General features: G+C 35.0%; 1 protein-coding gene across 2 annotated transcripts in view; it reads left to right on the forward strand.

Annotated features, from left to right (window-relative positions):
• Positions 1-22469, forward strand: part of LOC106867144 (neuronal acetylcholine receptor subunit alpha-10) — a 109741-nt gene that overhangs the window by 80031 nt on the left and 7241 nt on the right. For both annotated transcript variants that reach the window (XM_089361053.1, XM_089361054.1), the window contains one exon: positions 2209-2756. In XM_089361053.1, the coding sequence (XP_089217179.1) occupies positions 2209-2756 (548 nt within the window). The remainder of the gene's footprint in view (positions 1-2208; positions 2757-22469) is intronic.

Here is a 22469-nt window from a genome sequence, read left to right on the forward strand (position 1 = left end):
AGATTTGCCAGGTTTTTCTCTCTCACCAAGGTCATCGGCTGTCGAGCGCCGACGAAGGGAAATAACCCTGAAATCCGGATACGTTCGTGCTGCTGGCCGTGGTGAGAGGGATAACTCCCTTGGCAAACAGGACACAGTCGTGTGTCGATAAGCCAGCTGGAGGAGATGTCCTCCTGGGGCTAAAAGCAACAGTAACATCCACCCCTAGGGGTCAGCCACACTTAAGTGGCAATATACTACACTATATATATATATATGTATATATATATATTTATGTATATGTATATATATATATGTATATGTATATATATGTATATGTATATGTATATATATATGTATATGTATATGTATATATATATGTATATGTATATGTATATATATATATATATGTATATGTATATGTATATATATAGTTTTAGGGAAAATAACCAATTTTCAAGAACTTATCGATGAAAATCCACTATCACATATAGAAAAATTAATAATTAAAAGCACAATAAATGAGTATAATATAAAGTAAAGTAAATATCATAAGATAAATATAATAAAAAGATAACACGTGTTTCACAACCAATTTTCAAATAGAAGAGAAATTTAAATCGATTAAAATCAATTGAAATTATTGAAAATAAGTTCTATTCAAAAATATAGCTACTCGTCAGATCGTAATTAGAACAATAATTAGATATATATCTCAACCAACAATAAGTACCAAATGAATTAATATGAAATACTTATTATATAAAGATAGAAAAATTATTTAAAAAATATCATAATATCAAAATAATAACCATTCAATAATCATCCCTTCATCCATAATCTAAGAAGACATTATCATAATGAAACTTCATTGTAGCTACACTATATCTAAATTTACTTTAATCCTTCAAGCGGAATTTCCTTGAAATTATTCAATCATTTTTGGATAATGCTAGAATTATTGTAAATATTCTATAAATATCTAGATTTTTTATTGCAAAGTTACATTATTGTGTCAAATAGTTGCTAATAAATAAGTGTTATTGAAATGGCATTTGCATGAAAACTGCATATTATTGATTCACTATCTCCTCTTTTCCTCATAATTTGCAAAAGAACTAGAATACATTTTCTATGAAATAGAGACTATATCGTGCTTACCAGACTGTCATTAATTATAGTTGTAATTTACAAAAAAAAAAAAAAAAAAGTCGAAGACAGGTGTGTAAACAACAAACGGGTGTATTAGTTTAATGCTCAGGAAGGTGAGAAAGTATTTTACATTTTGATATATATGTAAGTAGCTTGCTTACCAACCACATGGTCCCAGGTTCAGTCCCACTGCGTGACATCTTGGGCAAGTGTCTTCTACTATAGCCTCGGGCCGACCAAAGCCTTGTGAGTGGATTTGGTAGACGGAAACTGAAAGAAGCCCGTCGTATATATGTATATATATATGTATGTGTGTATGTGTTTGTGTGTCTGTCCCCCAACATCGCTTGACAACCGATGCTGGTATGTTTATGTCCCCGTAACTTAGCGGTTCAGCAATAGAGACCGATAGAATAAGTACTAGGCTTCTAAAGAATAAGTCCTGGGGTCGATTTGCTCGACTAAAGGTGGTGCTCCAGCATGGCCACAGTCAAAAGACTGAAACAAGTAAAAAAAAAATATATATATATATATATATATATATATATATACACTTCAATGTTTGACATGTGGAACTTGTGCACCTGTACAAGCAATGTCAATTTGATGGAGAGAATGAGCTTATTTGAACACAAATATTTGATCACTATAACAAAGCATCAGTGTGGTTGTCCAGCAAGAAATTGTGAAACCCTCCTCCATCATCTAACAATGGGGCAATAAGCCTGCACCTTTCTTTAATGGAGTGACATTTTAGGAGAACACTTGATTCTTTAGATTCCCTTTCCTTTTCATATGAAGCTGTTTCCAATTACCATTTAGTGATTGAGACACATCCTCCAGAGGTGGAGATAATTTATATAAACCAAGAATTTATGTTGTATGGTGTTTCATATACCTGCGTTCGACTTTGTTTTACATGATGTGTTTGTGTGTGTGTGTATGTGTGCAAATTAAATCAATGTCTGAAACAGTCCAAAATACATCTCGCTTATGACTTTGTAATATTTATAATATTGTAATGTATATTTTCGAATGCTTATAGTATCACCATATTATTTCATCTGTGTTTTGCAGGGCGTCAGAAAACAATGCTGGTTATGTGAACGTGACTGGAAGTAAGATAATGATCAAGCCGTCAGGAAGAGTACGTTGGATGGTGCCACTAATGATAAAATCTTCATGCTCTGTAGATGTTACCTATTTTCCGTACGATAGTCAACAATGTACAGTGCGCTTCGGGTCATGGGTTTACGATGGAGAGCAACTAAACCTCTTTAACGAACCCAGTAAGCCGGATCTATCAAAATACGTTGAGAACAGTGAATTTGTTCTGCTGAACGTCAGTCTTTCTCGCGTTGCAGCCGACAGTGATTGTTGTCCTGGTGACGGATGGCACCCCATGATTCATTTCACAATTGAGATCGACCGGAAGTCTTTGTACTATGATTATATTGTCATCGCACCAACTCTGATGTTGTGTGTGATGACTTTAGCTTCATTCCTGCTTCCTTGTCATTGTGGAGAAAAAATTGCCATAGGACTTACTGTTTTTCTTACGCTTTATGTACTCGAATTACTTGTCGCTGAGAACACACCTGATTCTAATGCAACACCTATCCTAGGTAAGTGAAATCATTTAAAATTATTTTTTTTCTTTATATATCTTGACTTTGTCTTTGAAATGTCAGAAAGCATTCTTATTAAAATGGTTGCATTTCACTGCAGTATTTTATGTAAACTTAAACAGGTTTTTTTTTGATTACTCTTAAACTCATGGTTTTGACCAGTACAACAAACCAACTAGTCTGTCACTCAACATGTTTCATCATCATCATCATCATTTAGCATCTGCTTTTCATGCTGCCATGGGTTAGACAGTTTGACTGAAACTGGTAAGCTGGTGAATTGCACCCTAATTTGGCATGGTTTCTACGGCTGGATGCCCTTCCTAATTTCAACGACTCCAGAAATGTAATGGACGCTTTTTACGTGCCACCAGCATGGGTGTGTGTATATATACATACATATATATATATGGTTGTCACTATTGGAATTGTAACTAAAAATCTTCCCATTGGACATCTGTGATTGCTGAATGTGGCTGGCTTCTATTGTATATAAAGTGAATTCACTGGGCTGAGCTTAGAATCAATACTGACACAAGCACAATTAAGTAATTGAAATAATTACCAAAAAGTAGAATTCAAAATCACACCCTACTGTTGTTTTTTTTTTATAGTGCTTAAAACTATTTTTATTAGTATTCAGTTCAACATATGTTCTCTTCTATATTTAATTATTTGAAGTCTTCCTGCAATGAAGGAATTGGTTTCTAACAAAGATACAAGGCTTCATCATTGGAATGTAGATAAAAAAACTAATATCATATTTTGAACTTAGAAAAGTTTTACATACATTTACCGTTCCATTTACTGATAGTATTTATTAAGTACATGTTAGCTGGTTGATTTCTTTTTCTGAAAGTTCTAGCTTTTCCAGATTGTCACTCAGGCATTTAATCACAAAACCAAGTTCACCAATTATCATTAGTATAAATGTAAATTTGTAATCTGTATACAGAAGCTGGAGGTTTTGAAACCTCTGTCCATAGTTATCCTCTTTCTTTTTGATTTTCAAAGAGACATTCATATCAGCAAGACAGCTGACCTGTATGACAGAACATCCTTTTTCTTGTGAGTCCCAAACAACAATATACAGCTTATTATGTTTACAGTTGATTTGATGGGAATGTTCTACCAGTATTCTTTCTGTTGATGTTTACATATGTATTTATAACAGGAAAATTTTCTGTTCCAGGATGGGTTTTTTTTATGTGTCTGTATGTATGTGATTATATATATTCGAGCGAGATCATTGCCAGTGCCGATGGACTGGTTCCTGTACAGGTGACACGTAAAATACACCATTTCGAGCGTGGCCGTTGCCAGTACCACCTGACTGGCCTTCGTGCCGGTGGCATGTAAAAGCACCCACTACACTCTCGGAGTGGTTGGCGTTAGGAAGGGCATCCAGCTGTAGAAACTCTGCCAAATCAGATTGGAGCCTGGTGTAGCCACCTGGTCCACCAGTCCTCAGTCAAATCGTCCAACCCATGCTAGCATGGAAAGCGAACGTTAAACGACGACGATGATGATGATGATATATATACATACACACATATAAAATGAACTCTCTCATCATTAGATGACATTTGAGGGTTCTGCAATTTCTTGTTGAACAACCACACGCATGATCTGTTTATAGTGATCAAATGTTTGTGTTCACATAAGCCCACTCCCTCCATCAAATTGAGAGGTACATGACACATGTCAGATGATGAAATGATTGTAGAGCAATGTGAAATGTAATGTTTTACTCAAGAACACAATGCAATGGTTTGTTGGGGAATCAATACCATGAATTTGCAGTAGTGAGTGCATCATCCTGGCCACTAAGTGATGCACCTTCACATGTGTGTGTATATGCATGTATGTATGAATGTGTGTGTAGATATATGTATGTATGAATATATATATGTATGTATGAATATGTATATGTGTGTGTGTATATATATATATATATATACATACATGTATATATATACATAAAAACAAACTAGCATTTGTGTTTTTGTAAGCATCAAAACGTGTATAGTACGATACAATTAGATAATGATTTTTTTTTCCAAATGCAGAAACGCCATTAGAAAAGCAGAAATCTTTGGTAAACTACCCTTACAAAGAGGAAAAATTTGTAAAGGTGATTTACCCAATATTTCTGCTGTTCTAACGGTGTTTCTGCATTTGGAAAAAAAATTGTCATCTAATTGTATCATAAAATATATATATCATCATCATCGTTTAACATCTGCTTTCCATGCTAGCATGGGTTAGACCAAGCTATGTCCAACTTAACATGAATGTATTGTTAGAACACTGAATTCTCCATTATTAGCCTTGAGAGATTCTATCATCTAAGCATTAGGCGCATAAAAGCAACCACAAAGATTGTAGCAGAAGCATCATGTTTGTCAGGAGTGCCAGAATTCCCATATTACATGATTCCCTTTCACTGAAAATCCTTAGTGAGAGATCTCCAGTTACCACATGGAGAAGGGATATAATAAATATCCTGGAAACAACTGTAAGGCCGTCTATTTATAAATGTTCTAAAATCTTCACAGCCTTGGTTTTTTTTATCTCATTATGGAAAAAAAAAAAAAGATTTTTATATATATATATAGAATGCATGAATTATACAAGCATATATATATATATATATATATATATATATATATATATATATATAATACATATGTATATATGATTGTCATCATCACTTCACTCAACGTCCATTCTCCATGCTGGCATGGAGAACATATGATACATTTGTTTAGATAAAATGACAGACAGACAGATAGATAGATAGGTGGATTTACACATATCATACACATGCACACTCATGTATGTACAGTAATTAATTAATTTATACTTATTACATTATATTCTTAATAAGCTTGTAACAAGAAATTATTACCTTAAAGACTTAATTAAATTAATCTTTATTTATTTTTTTTTATCTATATAAATACTTTTCCTCTCGGTATGTTTTAATATCATATAATAATTTTAATATCTATCTGTTTGCATGATATCTACAATAATATTTCCAATATGTACATGTTATATACATGCATACATACATACATTGTATACGTCATAAGAATTTAGAAACTTTAAGAGAATGTGAAGTGTGTGTTCAAATTATATAAGTCCACATGTGTAGGTTTGTAATATATCTGCTAACAAGCACACACACACACTCTCTCTCTCACAGTCATACAAATACACACGTAGAATTAATAATGGAACTGCTTGCTTGTGTGACTGATTTCAATTACATGTTTTCTGCTGTAAGCAACTGATGTACTACTGCAAGGTGAATATGTTTGTCTTATCCACTTGTGCTAGAGAAGCCAAAATTATGTGCTCTTCTTATGTTGACGTGAAACTCTGTCAGACAAAATAGCAAAACTGCAGCAACAACAACAGCAATAATGATGATGATGCTAGCGGCAGCGGTGGTGGTGGTGGTGATGATGGTTGTAGTTTTTAATTCAAGCTTAGAGCCACATATTTGGGGCAAAAGGTTAATAGATTAACCTGATTGGTTATATATTTTTATTCTTTGCTTAGCCATTTTGTTAATCAATCTGCCTATTTAAGGGTTGATCATTCTGTGTCTCTCTGTCTATTTTGTCAGCCTGCCTGTCAGTCTATCTATCTATCCATCTTCTTCATGTGGAGGCGAAATGACCCAGTTGTTAGGGCATCAGACTTGCGGTCATAGGATCGCGGTTTCGATTCTCAGACCGGGCGTTGTGAGTGTTTATTGAGCGAAAACACCTAAAGCTCCACGAGGCTCTGGCAGGGGATGGTGGCGAACCTTGCTGTACTCTTTCACCACAACTTTCTCTCACTCTTACTTTCTGTTTCTGTTGTGCCTGTAATTCAAAGGGTCAGCCTTATCATTCTGTCACGCTGAATATCCCCGAGAACTACGTTAAGGATACACGTGTCTGTGGAGTGCTCAGCCACTTGCACGTTAATTTCACGAGCAGGCTGTTCCGTTGATTGGATCAACTGGAACCCTCGACGTCGTAAGCGACGGAGTGCCAACAACAATTATTACATGGAGGTCTAAGGCAGTGAGCTGGCAGAATCATTAGTGTGCCAGGCAAAATACTTAGCAGTATTTCTTCTGTCTTTACTTTCTGAGTTCAAATTCCACCGAGACTGACTTTGCCTTTCATCCTTTTGGGGTCAATAAAATAAGTACCAGTTGAGTATTGGGGTCAATGTAATTAACTTAATCACTCCCCCAAAATTCCCGGCCTTGTGCCAAAATTGGAAAGCAATTTTGAAAGCATTACTACCTGAAGGTTCATTTTGACTCCCTTCTCACCATATTATGTTGCAGGTCATTTCTACATTAACCCCCTACTTTTATTGGGCTGCAAGGGTGACAACAAGCCTGTTTATCTCAAAATTCATAATAATAATAATAATAATAATAATAATAATAATAATAATAATCATGATAATGGTTTCAGATTTTGGTACACGTTTGAATTCTAATTATCGAATAATGAAGCTCCTCCACCACCACCACCATTTCTGATTTATCCATGGTATCAAATATCAGTGCAGTGGGTTTTGATTTCAATACCTGCAAAATGTATACACATTTCACCAGCCAGACACAGACACACACGCACACACACACATATTCATACATGTGTGAGTGCATCCATGTCTGTCTTTGCTTAGCCATTTTGTTCATCAATCTGCCTATCTAAGGGTTGATCATTCTGTGTGTCTCTGTCTATTTTGTCAGCCTGCCTGTCAGTCTATCTATCTATCCATCCATCCGTCCATCTGTCTGTCTGTCTGTCTGTCTGTCTGTCTGTCTGTCTGTCTGTCTGTCTGTCTTCCTACCTCTCACTCTTTTTATCTGTCTGTCTTTTGGCCTACCTACCTGCCCATCTGTCCTTTCATCTTTCTACATGCATATCTCTCTGGCTGTCTAACTGTTTTGTCCTGCCTGCTCTGCTGCTTAGTTTAAAACTGCATTATAATTCTTCAAGACATATGTCTGGAGAATTAATATCAAAACCCTGCTATCTTATCTCCAACCCCAACCAAAACCTTCACCATATCGCCTCAACTACCACCAACACCATCACTATATCTCTCTTATCATTCATAACTGATCAATAATCTTTTCAATCAATAATAACCTTTGGCTTCTCGATAATCACAGTCAATAGACAGTTCTGACTAATGGTAGACGGATTATGATAATAGTGTTTGTTTACCAAGTCTGTAGGTATACTGACCAACACAAATGTGGGGCTGACTGTAAGGCTGTAAACACCATACCTATCATAACAGACAACTTCAATTAGCCTCTTAATATTTATTACTTAATATTACTTTATATCTGTCTATCTATAAGTATGCACACGCACACACATACACCTATATACATGCACACAGACATACACATATACACACCTATATACACATAAATAATATGGAAGGTCAGCAGTCACCCATGCATGCCAGCCTCCCCTCTCCACACCACCAATGTTATCCAAGGGATATTTGTAAACAAGGGTTATTTGTAAACAAGGGTTATTTGTAAACAAGGGATATTTGTAAACAAGGGTTATTTGTAAACAATAATAAAATATTGTTTAATATTCAAATTTAGATTTTAGCTGCAATATTTTAAGTAAAATGTTTCTTATTCTTTACTTTACTTGAAGTAATAGCTTGTCCTATACTTTTCCGGGTGTAATAACCTGTCCTGTACTTTTCCAGGTTTATAATCTTAAGAATATTACTTTTCATGCTCGCATTTTTCCATGTAATCCATGATTTTTCCAGGCATTGCTGTTATAAGATAATTAATAATTTAGCATTTTACCTTATAAAATACTGTGTAGGGGGATACATTGGCTGCTATTTTTAGCTCGTCGAGCGACCAGGTAGAGGCTTTTTCATTTGTATGATTGCGTGATGAGATATTTTTTACACACATATGTATAATATGCATATATATCATCGGCAGAGTTTAGAGAGTAAGTCAAAACTTGAGAGTTTCGTGTATTGACACTTATCAAACACGAATTTGTCCATTGTCACTCTGTAACTTGTGACAAAATAACTTCTAAAATACAAATTTTTGTCAGATCTACATAATGTTTATATGTTTCCACTACTGGTTGCATATCTTTGGCTTTTAACTTTTCCCTTTTTTTCCATCATTAGAAGCTCTCCTTCATTATTTGCTATTTGCTTCGATATATTAATTGATTCTCCTCTTAATATTGTCATGTGACTTTTACTTTAATTACATAACTCTCATTTTTGGGATCATCTTCTTGCCTTATTCTTGTCTTAAAATGTTACGTTACGTAATTCTGATGTTAACACCACATTCAACTTTATCACCTATGTTACAAGATTCACACATTGTCACTTTGTTATGTGAATCTCCGATGAATATTTTATAAACATATTACCCATAATAGCATTGTTAATCCTCTCATTATTAATTATTGTTATCTTGGTCATCATTACAATAATCAGTTATCATCTACAATATCATTATCAGCAACGTGTAATCACCATTGTAATCACCTCCACCACTGCCTCTCACAGTCTTCTAAGATTTGTAGCATCATCAACACAACCATCACCATTACCATCATTGACTCTGTCATGCCATCAAAGTACCACCTGCACTCCCCCCCCTCTACCACTATTTTCATCACCACCATCGCTGATTCCATCGCTATTACTGCTATCACCACATTGTTATCGTCACACTCTCTTCTTCCTCCTCCCCGCTGTCATCATCATCATCATCATCAATGTTGTTACCATCATCATCATCTTCATCTTCACCATCATCATTTTCCTTATTGTCTTTGTGGTGGTCGCCATCGTCATCATCATCATCCATCCACAATTTGGCCACTGTCCAGTAATACAAAGCTATACTGTGGTTTTTGCCGCAGTATGGCACAAGAACACACACATAAACACACAGATATATATACTCATGAATAATCACTTACACACAATCTCCAATACGCATTCACAAACACAAACAAATCTAACAGTTATAAAAGAAAGAGAATGAAAGGACTCACACACACACACACACACACACACACACACACACACACACACCTACACAACACAACACAATAATAAATTCACAATATTCTAGGAACTGTTGAAAATATAGGAAGTGAATAAATAGTTGGTATCGATTGGTTGTTATATTTGAACAATTATTTACTCTGGGCATATTGCCAAAAAAAAACAAAAAACCCCTCCCACCAACCTACCAACTAACAAGCCAGTGAACTACAAAATAGATAAATAAATAAATAAAAGCATCGAATATTTTGTCTCTCCACATATCTGGGTACAGGACGTTGCAAAAAAAATGTGGAGAAAATGATAAACAGAGTACAGAAAACACACATGCCACATAGAGAACATTTCCTTCATCAGCTGCCACCATTCTTAAACTAAGCATTTCGAAGAGTTAAGGCAGGACGCATTGTTAGAAAGGCTTTCCCACGGACCACAAATTAAATTTGTAACGTGGAGGAATGTAGTGGCAGACTACTGAAGTTGACTTTGCCTTTCATCATTCCAGGGTCAACAAAATAAAGTACCAGTCAAGTATTGGGATTGATGTAATCAACTGGCCCTCTCCCCTAAATTTCTGGGCTTGTGCTTATAGCAGAATAATAGAAGAATTATTGTTATTGTTGTTGTTTAGTTCCCCCCCCCCACACACACACGTGTCAGTTCTGAATTGAGTTGACCTCTGATCAAAGGCATTCCAGCCATGATGACTATCCTGTCTTTTTTCAACATGCAGATAACCCAGAATCATATTCAATGTGTCTTTTGCTAAGACAATAAAGTGTCATTTGAAGGAGATTAAGTTACTGTTTTCAGCAACTCAAGTGACCATGTTTAAGATAGTGTTTCAGTATCTCAACACATTTTTCTGATATTCCTTCAGATTTTTCAGATATATTTTTAGATTTATTGATTCCACAAGGCAAATTATTCCATTATTCTGACAAAAATATTTCTGTTTATTTATTCATTTTGATGGGGGTTTTTTTCTGTTTTAATTAATTAATTGCATTCTTATTATTGTTGCTACTTCAGGCTGTCCTTTCATCTTTTAAGTTTCTACTCTTTCTTTAACTCCTTTCTTATACAATTTTATTTTCTATTTCCCTTCAAATTATAAATTAAAATTATACATTCTGCTGTCTTCAAATTATCAAAGTACAAAACCAAAATTTATAATTGTTAAATAAATATATATATATGTGAGCATGATTGTACACATGTATTTATGTATGCATGCATGAATGTATGTATATTTGTATATAATTATATAGAAAGAGCCTGAGAGAGCGAGAGAAAAACATAAACACATACACACAGACATTGAGCTACAAAACTGGAAAGGAGTTTAATAGATTAAGCAGATCCCAAAATATTACTGGTGTGACCAAGTCAGTAGCGAGGGAAGGTGCACTAAAAGTATAGCTGCTAGAATAAGAATAGCTTGGGCAAAGTTCAGAGAGCTCTTATCATTGCTGGTGACAAAGGGCCTCTCACTCAGAGTAAAAGGCAGACTGTATGACGCATGTGTATGAACAGCTATGCTACATGGCAGTGAAACATGGGCCGTGACTGCTGAGGACATGCATAAGCTTGCAAGGAATGAAGCCAGCATGCTCCAATGGATGTGTAATGTCAGTATGCATACTCGACAGAGTGTAAGTATCTTGAGAGAAAAGTCCTAAGAAGCATCAGATGTGGTGTGCAAGAGAGACGACTGCGCTGGTGTGGTTATGTGGCGAGAATGGATGAGGATAGCTGTGTGAAAAAGTGCCACACCCTAGCAGTTGAGGGAATCTGTGGAAAAGATAGACTCAGGAAGTAGCTAATGGATCCTGATGAAACTGTACTGAACATGGCACTAGGAGGATACATGTCTAACAGTGTGCAGTCGATGCATTTGAAACATGTGTAGGTCCACAAAAGACTGCTGTAAATAACTGTTTAATAAAATTATACATGTGGAAAAAATCTCCATTCTCCTGATCATTAAAATATATATATATATATATATATATATATATATATATATGAATAGACATAACTTCTTATTCTTGTCTTTTCCTCCTCCCTCTCATCCTCCTTTGCCTCAGCCTTCCTTTTATCCTCACCTTTTCCCTCTTTCTGCCTTCCCATCCGCCTCTCTTTTTTTTTTTTTCTTCTAACCTGCATACCTTCATTTATTCATTCATTTCAGTTTTACCTTTTGATTGGCTTTGTACTGGTGAAAAGTTGCTATAAAAGAACTTCTACTGCGAAAGTAGGTGGTCAGCAACATAACTACACCTGTACACTCCTGTGGTTGTAAAAATGACTAGCAAAAAAAAAAAGCTAACAATGTTGATGATAACAACAAGAGATGTCTGGAGTGATTCGTTGATCATATCTGTGATGGAAGCAACGCTAGGTCATATCTAAATATAAATCACTGGACACTGTTCTGCCAAATCTGATTTGACGGAACCCATATATAGCCAGATTTATTAATCACAGAAATTAAATAACTCCATTTACATATGATATATCTATCTATCTCTATATATATATATCAGGATATGCATACACACACATATCTATACATATGAATATAAATAAACACACATACTGCCATTGAATGAAAATGCACATAAGTACCAACTGAAATGATTCTTGATGTCTGTGATTCCATTGCTTCACATTATCAGCAGTGCTTGGACAAGAATGATTACCAATTTGCAAAGAGGTATTCATGACAAGTTATTTTCTGTCTGTAGACTCTATAAAATTTTGGAAATGAAATGTATTTTAATAAACACTGACTTTATAATCATTCAATATGTGTATACATGGTTTTGGGCCCTGCCCTTTATATTGGCCTTGTGCCAAAATTTTAAATCATCATTATTGTTATTATATATAAAGATAAAGGGTGGCAAGTTGGCAGAATCGTTAGCATTCCAGGCGAAATGCTTTGTGGTATTTCATCCATCTTTATGTTCTGAGTTCAAATTCTGCTGAGGTCGACTTCACCTTTCGTCCTTTCAGTGTCAATAGATTACGTACCAGTGAAACCCTGGGCCAATGAAATTGACTTACCCCTCCACAAAATTTCAGGCCTTGTGCCTTTAGTAGAAAAGATTATTATTATCAATGTTAAATCTCTGAACGCTGAAGAAGGGAAATAACCCTGAAACTCGAGTACGTACGTATCGTAGATCAAGATGGGAAAGATAACTTCCCTTGGCAAATACAGTCAGGCCACAGATGTGTGTCGATAGCCAGCTGGAGGAGATGTCCTCCTGGGGCTAAAAGCAACAGTAACATCCACCCCTCGGGGTCAGCCACATTGAAGTGGAAAATATACTTCACATTATTATTATCATTGTTCATTTAATGTCTATTTTCCATACTGGAATGGGTTGGAAGTTTTGACAGGAGCTGGCCAGCCAGAGAGCTGCATAGGCTCCAATTGTCTGTTTTTGCATGACTTCTATGGCTTGATGCCCTTTCTAATACCAACCACTTTACAGAGTGTACTGGGTACCTTTTATGTGGCACTGGCATGTGAGCCATCATCCATGCAAGTGCACTTCTCTCCTACCACATCATGATTTTCTTTGACACACTGTTTTGCAATCCTAAACACTACAAGCCTCTGATCACCATGTTGCAGAACATTTGTAAACTTCTTCCTCTCTGCTTCTCCCCTGACTCAGTACATCTGTTGCCTAGCTTCCTTTCGAACTACATGCTACCAAAAAAAAAAAAAGTAGAAAAAAAGGCTGTAAGTTGGCAGGATCATTAGCAAGTCAAACAAAATGTTTTATGGTATTTCTTCCAGCTGTTTATGTTCTGATTCCAAATTCCACCAAGGTCAATTTTGCCTTTCATCCTTTCAGAGTATGTGAAATAAGTACAAGCAAAGTGATGGGATAAATTTAATCAACTAGCCCCACTCCCTGCCAAATCTCAGGCCTTGTGCCTGTTGTAAAAAGTATTATTATTATTATTCATAATTTTGCCCATGTATATATTTTTTTCTCTTGGAGTAAAATCTTTCTTCAGCACCATCCAAGTAGAAACATTTCATTTACCTTCTCATGACTCTTTTATGCATGAATTTTCTTATTTTCTTTCCAAATCTTTGGACCATTATTTATCATTCTTCTTCATTTTTTTTGTCTGAGTTTCTTATTTTATTCACAAACACACATAATTTAGTTTGACTTTTTTTTCTTTTAGATTCTGTTCCATTAAATCTTTCTTTGAATGTGTGTGTGTGTATGTAAGCATTATGTGTGTGTGATGTAGCATTTTATGTGTTAAATCAAAAATAACAAGAACAGCAACTGTTGAAATAGCAAACGGCAGCATTAAACTCCAACTAAATATTACTCCCAAGACAAACCTGCTGCCATCACCACCAGCGTTAAAATTCGCAACCAACAACATCACACCATGAACAGCAACAACAAGAAACTCACCTGAGTTTCATAACACAACAGCTAAATTAATGCCACCAACAAAAAGAAATAATATATATATATATTATTTCTTTTTGTTGGTGGGATTAATTTGGTGAGAAATAATATATATATATATATATATATATGTTAGTTCTCACCATTGAAATCTTGTGATATTACTCTACTTTTGTTTTTTGCTGAATAATATTCAAAATTTAAATGTTTTTCACGTTCATGCTCTTGTCTCCTCTTGTCTTGCTCCTCTAGTACGGCTGCTTTATCATCATCATCATTGTTGTTGTCATTGTTTGAGGGAACCCGTGGAAGAGGTAGGCCCAGGAAGACCTGGGCTGAGGTGGTGAGGCAAGACCTTCGTACATTGGGCCTCACCGAGGCGATGACTACGGACCGAGACCTTTGGAAATGGGCTGTGCGTGAGAAGACCCGGCAAGCCAAGTAAGATCGTTGCCAGTGCCCCTGGACTGGTTCTTGTGCGGGTGGCACATGAGATGCACCATTTTGAGCGTGGCCGTTGCCAGTACCGCCTGACTGGCTCCTGTAGGATTTTCGAGCGAGATCGTTGCCAGTGCCCCTGGACTGGCTTGTGCGGGTGGCACATAAAAGACACCATTTCGAGCGTGGCCGTTTTCGTGCGGGTGACACGTAAAAGCACCCACTACACTCTCTGAGTGGTTGGCGTTAGGAAGGGCATCCAGCTGTAGAAACTCTGCCAAATCAGACTGGAGCCTGGTGTTGCCATCCGGTTTCACCAGTCCTCAGTCAAATCGTCCAACCCATGCTAGCATGGAAAGCGGACGTTAAACGATGATGATGATGATGATATAGATGTTATATATATTTGTGTTATATGTATATGTATATGTATATGTGTTATATGTATATATATGTGTTATATGTATATATATATGTATGTATATATATATATATATGTATATATATATGTATGTATATATATATATATGTGTTATATGTATATATATATATGAGTTATATGTATATATATGTGATATATATATATGTAAATGTTTATATATGTATATGTTTATATATGTATATATACATATATATATATATGTATGTATGTACGTACGTATATATAAATATGTACGTACGTATACGCACGCACACATACATACGGTTGCTTTCACACACACACACAACACAAAGACATCAAAACAACACATACACACTCAGACAAAGAGATATACGCACAGTCTCACGTACACACACCTAACATCCCCACCGACACAAAAAACACTCAAACACACACTCATATACACATTCCACAATAAACTCTTGGACCAATAAAAACGACACACACACACACACAGAGATGTGCACAAAACCAGTCCCAAAAACCAGTGAACCATGACAGACTGTCACAGACCAACCAAAAATAAAAAAATCTTCTTTAACTCTTCATCTCTCCCACCCCAGCTAGCCAGTCATACTGTCTCCTAAGACAGTAAAACATTCCTTCAATAAACACAAGAGAAAAAGGCCAGGTCAGTTCCTTCTCAATTTTATTCGATTGTCAAAGAATATGTATAAGAATATGTATATGTATTTTTCCATATGTGTATTTTCATACACTGTTTTTAACAATTTCACCTTAATATCAGAGAATGTGTGACAATCAGTATGTAACACTACAAAGTTCATACAAAGCTTTATACTTTAAATATATTTTATCATCAAAGAATGTATATATGCATTTTAATACTCAGACTGTTTTTTAACATTTTTTATTATTCTCAAAGACTTTTGATAATCTTTTTCTAAAAAAGTGAAACCGGTTAAGTAAATAAATATTTTAAAAAAATAAGGGCATTTTCAAACCTTCTTTCATATATATTTCCACTCGTACGGTATTCCACAACTTTACTTTATTATATATGTATACATACGTACATATATACGTACGTACATATATATAAGTCCATACGTACACACATACGGACGTACCTATATACGTACGTACGTATATTCGTATGTATGTACATGAGTACGTACGTACGTATATATGTATGTATGTATGTACGTACGTATATATACGTAAGTACATGTACGTACCTGCATACGTATATATACGTACATACGTATCTACGTTCGTACGTGCATACGTATATACGTACGTACATATATACGTATGTTTGTACGTACATACATACGTACGTACTTACGTATATACGTATGCAGGCATGTACATACGTACGTACATACGTATATATACGTACGTACGTATGTATGTACGGACTTATATATATGTACGTATATACGTACGTATATACATACATACGTATATACGTACGTACATACATACGTATATATGTATGTTCGTACATACGTATCTACGTACATATATATATATATATAAACGTAAGTACATACATACGTACGTACCTCCGTATGTATCATAGATATATATACGTATGTATGTTCGTACATATATGCGTACGTATGTACATAAGTATATATACGTACGTACATATATATATATATATATATATATATACGTACGTACGTACATACATGCATATATATACGTACGAACATGTATACATACGTACGTCCGTATGTATGTACGTGCATACATACGAATATACGTACGTACGTACATGTGTACGTACATGCATATATATATACGTACGTATATGTATGTACGTACATATATGTACGTACGTATATATATGTACGTACGTATATGTATGTATGTATGTACGTACGTATATATATATACATATACGGACGTGCGTATATACATACGTAAATACGTATCTACGTACGTACATACGCACATATATATATACACGTACATAAGTACATACATACGTACGTCCGTATGCATGTACATACGGGCTTATGTATGTACGTACGTACATACGTATATATGTACGTACGTATATATATGTACGTACCTACATATGTGCGTACGTACATATATACGTATATACAGACATACGTATATATGTACGTACGAACGTAGATACGTATGTACGTACTATATATACGTATGCAGGTACGTATGTTCGTACATATATGCGTACGTATGTACATAAGTATATATACGTACGTACATATATATATATATATATATATATACGTACGTACGTACATACATGCATATATATACGTACGAACATGTATACATACGTACGTCCGTATGTATGTACGTGCATACATACGAATATACGTACGTACGTACATGTGTACGTACATGCATACGTACGTACATACATATATATATATATACGTACGTACATATATATATACGTACGTATATGTATGTACGTACATATATGTACGTACGTATATATATGTACGTACGTATATATATGTATGTATGTATGTACGTACGTATATATATACATATACGGACGTGCGTATATACATACGTAAATACGTATCTACGTACGTACATACGCACATATATATATACACGTACATAAGTACATACATACGTACGTCCGTATGCATGTACATACGGGCTTATGTATGTACGTACGTACATACGTATATATGTACGTACGTATATATATGTACGTACGTACATATGTGCGTACGTACATATATACGTATATATGTACGTACGAACGTAGATACGTATGTACGTACTATATATACGTATGCAGGTACGTACATGTACATACGTATATATACGTACGTACATACATATATATACGTACGTACATACGGACCTGCGTATATACGTACGTATCTACGTTCGTACGTACATATATATATATATATATATATATATATATACGTAAGTACATACATACGTACGTACCTCCATATGTATATACGTTCGGACTTATATATGTACGTACGCACGTTCATATATATATATATATATATATATACGTACATGTATACACGTACGTACGTGTATAAATGTGCGTACGTATATATACATTATATATACATACGTACGTACATATATATATGTATGTACTTACGTACGTATATATATATATATGTACGTATATAAACGTACATACATATACGTACCTACGTACATACAAACATATATATACTTACATACGTATATATGTATGTACGTACGTATATATTACATACGTATATACGTACGTATCTACGTTCGTATGCATGTACATACGGACTTATATATGTACGTATGTATATATGTACGTACATATATAAGTCAGTACGTACATACGTATATATCCGTATGTACATACGTATATAAACGTATGTACGTATATATGTACGTACGTACGTACATATGTAAGTCCGTACGTTCATACGGACGTATGTATGCATATACGTACGTATATATACATACATATACGTACATACATATACGTACGTACGTACATATATATATATATATATATATATATATATATATATATGTACGTACGAACTTATATATGTACGTACGAATACATACGTACATAAGTCCGTACGTACATACATACGTATGTTCGTACATACATATCTACGTTCGTACGTACATATGTATATACGTACGTAAGTACATACGTACGTACGTCCGTATGTATGTACGGACGTATATGTATGTACGTACGTACGTATATATACGTACGCACATACGTATATATACGCACGTACATATATATACATATACCTATACACATATATCCACTTATATATGTGTGTATATATATATATATATACACATATATATATACAGGTATATATATACACATATATACATACATACATATATATAAAACATATATACACACACACACACACATATATGATCATGCATACGTATAGATGTTTGTGTGTATATATATATACACTCATGCATATGGCATATATGTATACACATGTATACAAGTTTATGTATGTGTATGTATACATATGTGTGTGTGTGTAAGTTTGGGTATTTGAGCCTGTGTACTTGGGGATTAAGTTTGTGTTGGCACCAGCAATAATAGTGGATGTCATGTGATAGGATTAATGCAAATGAGCAGAAAGGCTGAGAGAGAGAAAGGAAGAGGAAGAAAGACAAAGGTAAGAAAATGTAGCTGGAGAAGTAGAGAGTTGTGGTGGTAAAAAAGGAGGTGATGGAAAGACAAAGATATTTAAAATGATCGGATGATCACTGCTGGAACACTTTGCTTAAAGTTCTTCTCAGCAAGGGCTAATCTGGAGGAAAACAACACCAATAACTGTCACAAGAGTGCCCAACAAGCCACAAGTGAGCTTCTGTGGGATTACTTGACTAGCTAGAAATAGCAGCCAAATTTCAAACCCTGTTGTCTTTAAAAGAAATGATATATCGGAAATGATATATATTGAGCAGTGATTCTCAATCAGGGTCCATATAGCCATCAGGGGTCCATGTGGCTCTTGAAGATTTTGTTGTTAAAGATTATGTGCAATTAAGTGGTTATGCTTCTACAATGCATAGGAGTGGCTGTGTGGTAAGTAGCTTGCTTACAAACCACATGGTTCCGGGTTCAGTCTCACTGTGTGGCACCTTGGGCAAGTGTCTTTTATAGCCTCGGGCCAACCAAAGCCTTGTGAGTGGATTTGGTAGATGGAAACTGAAAGAAGGCCATCGTATCGATGTATGTATATATATACATGTATATGTGTGTGTGTATGTTTGTGTGTCTGTGTTTGTCCCCCAACATCACTTGACAACCAATGATGGTGTGTTTACGTCCCCGTAACTTGGCAGTTTGGCAAAAGAGACCGATAGAATAACTAGGCTTACAAAGAATAAGTCCTGGGCTCAATTTGCTCGACTAAAGGCGGTGCTCCAGCATGGCTGTTGTCAAATGTCTGAAACAAGTAAAAGAGTAAGAGAATGCACAAAATATTTTAACAATTGTTTATACAATTACTTAAAATATTTAATTATAAAATTACATTAAGTGTTTTTAAGCATCAAATAGCTATGGGATTCCAGTAGTGTAAAATTTGAATCAAAGGGGTCCATAGACAAAATATGGTTGAATACCACTGCACTAGAGAGAGAGAGAGAGACAAACCAATTATTTAAGGTTCTAAAATCTAGTGATAGGGGTTGGCATCACAAAATATTTGAACAATTTAGTCAAGAGGGAGGAAGTGTTCTCTGAAGACAGAATACAACAGCGATCAGGTGTTTACATTCAAATCTGTTAAAATGTATTAAGAGTGAATAAATACCTTATTGTTTGGATTCTTGCTGTGCTTTCGGCACCCCATGGATTATGATCTGTTTGGTAGACATCAACACATTAACAAATAATTCGGTTCTTGATTTCTGCAAACAAGAGCCTGGACCTCTTGTTAGATCATCAGTCCAGTAGGTAGCTTTGACTGAGAAGACACACAATAAGGCCGAGACACCATAGTGTCTCAAAGTTTCCTTACATCAGTGAGTCATGAGTGTTTAGAATATACATCGTTTAGAGGAGTGAGTGTTCTGCTACGATGTAAAACAACAGTGATCAGATATTCAAGTCTGCCAGAATGAAATAAGAATGAACAGATATGTCATTGTTAATCTAAATTAAAATACAAAAGTGTAGTGGACCACATATATAAATATGTATAAATACTAGAAATGCTAAATCCACAGATATTTGCAGCAAAATCTCACTGTATGGAACAAGATGTTCATCACTTGGACTCTCTTTTCTTTTTAAAGTAAAACTAGATTACTCTTAACTTCAACTGTACACATATTTGGCAAACTATCAATTCACTTACACCTTTCAAAAACTAGATTCAGCCAACTAGGTAACCTCTACCCACTGGAAATAATGGCTGAGTATCCCACAGACACATGTATCTTAAGCAGAATCGGCATGACACAATGTACCTTTTGAATTGCAGATACAACCCACCCAATGGGCTTCTCTATAGTTTCCATCTACCCAGCTTCATTCACAAGGTGTGGGTTGAATTGAAACCAGAAAAAAGAAATGACAAGATGCCACACACTAGGAAGGAGGTCAAGCTTGCATGGAAATATTTCCATATTTGAGTAAATTCTATCCAGTTTTTTTGTTTAGTTGATCTGAGACAAGTGAGAGTGAAGGTGGGGCACTGTCACTATATAATTCAGACTGATGTGATTGATGTTCGATTTAAGAATTTATTAAGTGGCTGAGGCTGTTTATAGGGCAGAGAGCAAAAGAACAGTGTGTCTGTCAGTTCATTGTTGTTGCTCTGTATCCTTCATTTTGTTCTGACAGAGGAAAACCCACAGACATAATCAAGGGCTGTGATTATGTCTATTTTACTGCTATTGATATTTAGGACTACATCATCTAACATGTACATTCCTGTTGATTTATTAACAACAGTAAGAGTGGTGTGATTAGGGGGAATTCTTACCTGTTGTTTCTAGGAGGTAGGGGTTACCTAGTTGGTTATATCTTGTAGTTGAAAGGTGTGTGTGTGAATCAGTTGTTTGCCAAATATGTGTACAGTTGGAGTTGAGAGTAATATAGTTTTACTTTAAGAGAAAAGAATGGTTTGTGCATGAAGAAGAAATGAGAATCCAAGTGATGAACAGCTTGCTCCATACAGTGGAGATTTTTACTGCAAATATCTGTGGATTTACCATTTCTAGGATTAATATATGTGTGTATACATACATACATACAAATATGTGCACGCACACACACATACACACGTACATGTATGAAAAATGAAACTGAAATAAAGCAGAAAAACAAGAAATTTAACAAGCATCAAAGAATCAAATGAAAACATTTATGAAATATATGAAACAAAAAAATACAAAAAGTCAAACCTAAAAACAAAATTGAAAACGATTCAAAACAAACTGTGTATTATTTCATTTGTGCAGAAATCTTTTCTCCAGTGATTACTAAAAACTTTAATCCCCTACAGAAAAACAGTTTGATATTCCTCGGTGATAAATTTTATTTCTGGCTTCCAGCTAAAGAATAGCCAAGTTAAAGATTCGAGATTGCGATAAATTATAATAAAAGAATGTCTTTTGAATGCAAAAGCTCTCCCATCGTGGTGCGAATTTAACGAGAAACATTTCGATTTAGAAGTCCAAAACCAAAAAAAAAAAAAAAAAAAGGCAGAAGAAAAAAGAATTAAATGTAAGAGAGATTTTCTCTTAAGGAAAGGTCGATGGTGTTATGTAGGCAATATTATCCACTTCTGA

The sequence above is a fragment of the Octopus bimaculoides genome, chromosome 12 (genome assembly GCF_046866305.1).
Source record: "Octopus bimaculoides isolate indiv1 chromosome 12, ASM4686630v1, whole genome shotgun sequence".
NCBI lineage: Eukaryota > Metazoa > Mollusca > Cephalopoda > Octopoda > Octopodidae > Octopus > Octopus bimaculoides.